Here is a 4,247-nt window from a genome sequence, read left to right as displayed (position 1 = left end):
CTACTTAGTATCGTATTTGTAAATCCTGGTACATGACGAATTTGGCATGCATCTCCCAAAGCTCTAAAATTTCTAAAAGATACTATTGGAGCAGGAAAAGTGAGTTGCGTCCCATCCAGAGGTATTGTCCGCTTTGGAGAAGAGCACCCACCTTTCCAGAACGGTGTTCCCTCCCACAGCTTTGCTCTTCAAAAGGCGCTTCTGGGAGGAAGGGGTGTTGCCCCTCCATTTAAGGCACAATCCTTTCCACTACTCAACCGATGTGGGACTAAAGGTTTGTGGCCCCTCTTTACACACCTAACACCACCTCTCGAGTGGGAAGGATTGTGCGGGGGGAGGTCCACGCACCCGAGGCGCCCTATCTGTTAGAGCAGAAAAAGTGAGTTGCATCCCATTCAGAGATATTGTCCGCTTTGGGAAAGAGCACCCACCTTTTCAAGGCGGTGTTCCTGTTCACAGCTTTGCCCTTCAAAAGGCGCCTCTGGGAGGAAGGTGCATTTCCCCTCCATTTAAGGCACATTCCTTTCCACTACTCAACTGATGTAGGACTAAAGGTTTGTGGCCCTCCTTTACATCCCTAACCAGTACTAATGATAATTTTAATATAAACATGCGGTAGAATACTTGCAAATTAGGTCTAGTATTCTCTTAGATAAATGTTTGTATCCTCTTTAGAAAACATAGACTCCATATTTATTTCTGGTATCCCCTTCAAACAAAGTCTAGTCTTATATTATTTATCGAAATTGTTATACAGTCTATATATATTGAAGCCTAGATATTAATATAGCACAAATCCAACCCATTAAGATCCAACATTCAACTACTGCGGTCCGTGTGGTTTAGATGTAGCCTAAAGCTAAGGTCTGATCAAGGCTCACTTCTAATTGAAAATTGCCCAAAAAACTCGAGTTGTATAACCTCATCACAGGGGAGAGATACGTTGTTCGAGAGGACGCCATCCTTTTCTTCATCTCGTGATAAGAGCCGAGCAAGGATGGGAGCGAATGAGAGGGTTCAAGAAACCCTCAAAAGCTGCGAGCCACCACCACTCGCAGCATCCTACTTTTTGGCCCCCGTCCGTTGACACCATACACGTAGACGCGCATGTCCTACTCCCAGCACCCTCCCGGGTCCCAAACCATAATTAATTAAATTTATTTATTAATCAACTAATTTTTTTACGTCAAATAAATTATTATAAAACAAGAGCCGGTCAAAAGTTAGACCCGATACTTATGCTCATACAGTACTTACTCACACTAAACGTGTGTAAGTGCACTCAACAGAATTAGAAAAGGGTACTTCTCAAAAAACTCTTTCTGCACTGTTCGTCTTCTGATAGACATGAGAAGCTCAAAAGGTGTCGCACTCTTCTGCGAGTCTCGAAGAAGCGGATGCCGATTGCCACAGTTGTGCTGCCCTCGCTCAACTATCGTGGCTGAGCCTCCCACTTAAAGAGCCAATTTTCTCATCTCTCCACTATTAAATATTTTTTTTAACTATGTAAATATTATTTCGTTGCAATTATAATTAGTTAATACAATTAATATAAAAAATATAATTATTTATAATCTCGGTTCGGACTTTTTTTTTAAAATTGGGCCATCCTGGGTTACTAAATTTTTCTGAGCGGGCTGGGCCGGCCACGTGGGCCGTGATCAGCTGTACCTAAAAGGCCCCTCTGGCTATTTATTTCCCGGTCATCTCCGTCCGTTTATACCGCCGGCAGCCGGTTCCTCGGTGGTCGACCGGGGAACCCGACCGCACGTGCTGCGCGCCAGTCTCGGCCACCCCACCTCCGCCTGTGCGTCCCTTAGTGCGGGAACTGCACCCCACCCTTTATTCTTTAATTTAATACCCCCATCCATATATAATAATAATAATTAATACAAAAAAATAAAAAGAAAAAACCCAAGAAAAGCCCCTCTTTATTATTTTAGTCCCTTGAGGAAGCCTTTGCACTCTCCCAAATCTACTCTCTCTCTCTCTCTCTCTCTCTCTCTCTCTCTCTCTCTCTTCCATCATCCATCTAGCTTCTCCCAATCTCGTCTATGAGAATCCGGAGGAGACTTCCTCTCCCCCCCATCTCCTCTCCTCTTCCTCCTCCTCCTCCTGAAATCGCAGATCCATGTGTCTTTCAACTCCAAGCACCAAATAAAGGAGAGGAAACAGAAGAGAAGGGAGTTGGAGGAGGAGGAGGAGGTGAAGGGTTGCACCCAGTTGGGGATCTACGAAAGGAACCCCATGGATGGGTGATGGATCCCATTAATTGGGATCCATCCCCCTCTGCCTCTCATCCAACTACAGGGAGGAGCAAACAAGGGAGGAAGCCACCTTTCTTTCCTCCCACACTCAGCCATGCCCAGGTAAGCCCATTTCCCTTCCCCTTTCTTCTCAACTGCACTGCTCTTCCATTTCTCTCCGGCCATCAGAGCCCCTTCTTGCTTCTTTGTTCCTTGGTGGGTGCAATGTGGAGGAGAGTAGAGTAGCTCACCTCGATCTTACTGGTGGGCTCTTGGGGCTTTGGATGCAGGTCTTGAAGGAGGTCAAGGAGGAGGAGATGGTGGATTCCAACAAGAGATGGAACGCCCAAGTTAACAGTAACAAGAGGTAGGTAAGAAGATACTCAAAATTCCCCCCCTCTCTCTTTCCCTTTTGCAAGTAGCTCTTATCTCTCTCCCATTCCTTGTGGTAAGAAAAGAGGAAAGGCATCCCGAGTTTTTGCCAATAGCATGCATGTCGGCTTGACCCATCATAACATCCCACCACCCCATCCATGCACCCATCCACACGCTTGCACACACATCTGCACCTCTTTTGCGTAGTTATTGGCTGCTCGCTGCAAACGTGTGGGTAGTCCATTGCACAAGAGAGTATTAAGGAGTTGGGGAGCGGCCTTTGGTGTAATAATAGGCTTGGGAGGAGACTGGAAATGTTCCTCGTGATGTGTTATGAGTTTAGTCCACTTTTGTTCCATTTCTGGGCATGTATTCACTTCCCCAGGATTTCTGGGAGCAGCTCGAGTGCGCTGGTCTCCGAGGAGGCGGCGCCCGGGGAGAGGGTGCTCCTGCCGAAGAAGAGAAGAGGAGGAGATGATGATAACGGGAATGGACATGGGAGGCGAGAAGAGAAGACGCCGAAGTCGAAGGCAAGGGCGAAGGCTAGCAGCAGTCAGGTGGAGAACGATTGCACTACTGTTCACGGTGGTGAGAACAAGAGAGCCGATGCTGTGATGGTGAATGGGAGTGCTGGATCTAATGGGAAGAAGAGGCGGAGGCCGGCGGTGCTGATGGAGGGTTCGAGGTGTAGCCGGGTAAACGGGAGGGGGTGGCGCTGCTGCCAGCAGACGCTTGTCGGGTACTCTCTCTGCGAGCACCACCTGGGGAAGGGGAGGCTGAGGAGCATGAGCGGCGTGCGAGTCCAAGCCGGCAGCGGTAAGCCCAAGAAGAGCACCGAGGGAGGAGCGGATGGAGCGGCACCATTGTCTTCTCCACCACAAGAAGAGGAGAAGGCGGCGTTCGACGTCAAGCAGTGCACGGGAGTTGATAAAGGGGAGGAGGATATGGAGGAGGAGGAGGAGGAGGAGAAGCAGGTGATGAGGAAGAGGAGGAAGAAGATTGGAATGGTGAAGGCTCGAACCATCAGCAGTTTGCTCGACGAGACCAACCACTCAGTGCAATCGACACTTTCACCACTGGAGCCAGCACCGATGCCATCGATCAATGAGGGTGCGACCATTGTGTGAGATGGGAGCAACTGGAACTACTCTTCCACTAGTTCTTCCTTTTTGCAGCAAGTTTGAAAAGTGGGTGCTGGAGGTATTCTGGTTCTAGATTTATGAGTGTGCTACATTTTATGTTGAATTTTTGGTTCTTTGGTTCTTTTGGAGAGAAGAAGATGGTTTCCTTGTTGTGTGTGGGATTCTAATGTGGCTTGTGAAACATGGTGTAGTTTAGCTGGCTTTGTTCCTTCCAAGTTCTTTATCTTTACTTCCTTTCGCTAGATATTTAGGTAAGAAAGCATGCAAATGTTGTTGCACTCCCTCTCCTCTCTCTCCCTCCTTCTGTAATCCAGAAGTCGGAGACTTGGTCTTGGTTTGGTGCAAGTTTGGCCATTATTACTCTTATGATTTCTACTAGTTTCACACTACTGTGTTAGTGTTATCTCTATCATTAGTAGGACTACTAATTAATATATTCTGGTGACAGCATGGTCTTGCGAGAAAGGTCGTGATATGTGAAGAC

General features: G+C 47.5%; 1 protein-coding gene across 2 annotated transcripts; it reads left to right on the top strand.

The window, feature by feature from the left end:
• The first annotated feature begins 1,980 nt into the window (after positions 1-1,980).
• Positions 1,981-3,992, top strand: LOC103706767. 2 transcript variants are annotated; one of them, XM_017842708.3, is made up of 3 exons: positions 1,981-2,369; positions 2,537-2,613; positions 3,022-3,992. In XM_017842708.3, the coding sequence occupies exons 1-3, from the start codon at positions 2,055-2,057 to the stop codon at positions 3,746-3,748; spliced, it is 1,119 nt and encodes a 372-aa protein (XP_017698197.2). In that variant the 5' UTR covers positions 1,981-2,054; the 3' UTR covers positions 3,749-3,992. The 2 variants fall into 2 exon arrangements, with proteins under 2 accessions (XP_017698197.2, XP_008789201.2); XM_008790979.4 differs by having other exon boundaries at positions 3,007-3,992.
• The last annotated feature ends 255 nt before the right edge of the window (positions 3,993-4,247 follow it).

The sequence above is a fragment of the Phoenix dactylifera genome, chromosome 11 (assembly GCF_009389715.1).
Source record: "Phoenix dactylifera cultivar Barhee BC4 chromosome 11, palm_55x_up_171113_PBpolish2nd_filt_p, whole genome shotgun sequence".
Classification (NCBI taxonomy): domain Eukaryota; kingdom Viridiplantae; phylum Streptophyta; class Magnoliopsida; order Arecales; family Arecaceae; genus Phoenix; species Phoenix dactylifera.
The sequence above is the reverse complement of the archived record's forward strand: the minus strand, read 5'-3'. Positions and strand labels throughout refer to the sequence as shown.

Excerpts from the sequence above, each read along its gene's own strand:
- LOC103706767 (XM_008790979.4), top strand. The coding sequence starts at position 2,055 with ATGAGAATCCGGAGGAGACTTCCTCTCCCCCCCATCTCCTCTCCTCTT. Across the intron at positions 2,370-2,536 it reads CCACACTCAGCCATGCCCAG|GTCTTGAAGGAGGTCAAGGA; the intron begins GTAAGCCCATTT and ends CTTTGGATGCAG. Across the intron at positions 2,614-3,006 it reads CAAGTTAACAGTAACAAGAG|GATTTCTGGGAGCAGCTCGA; the intron begins GTAGGTAAGAAG and ends TCACTTCCCCAG.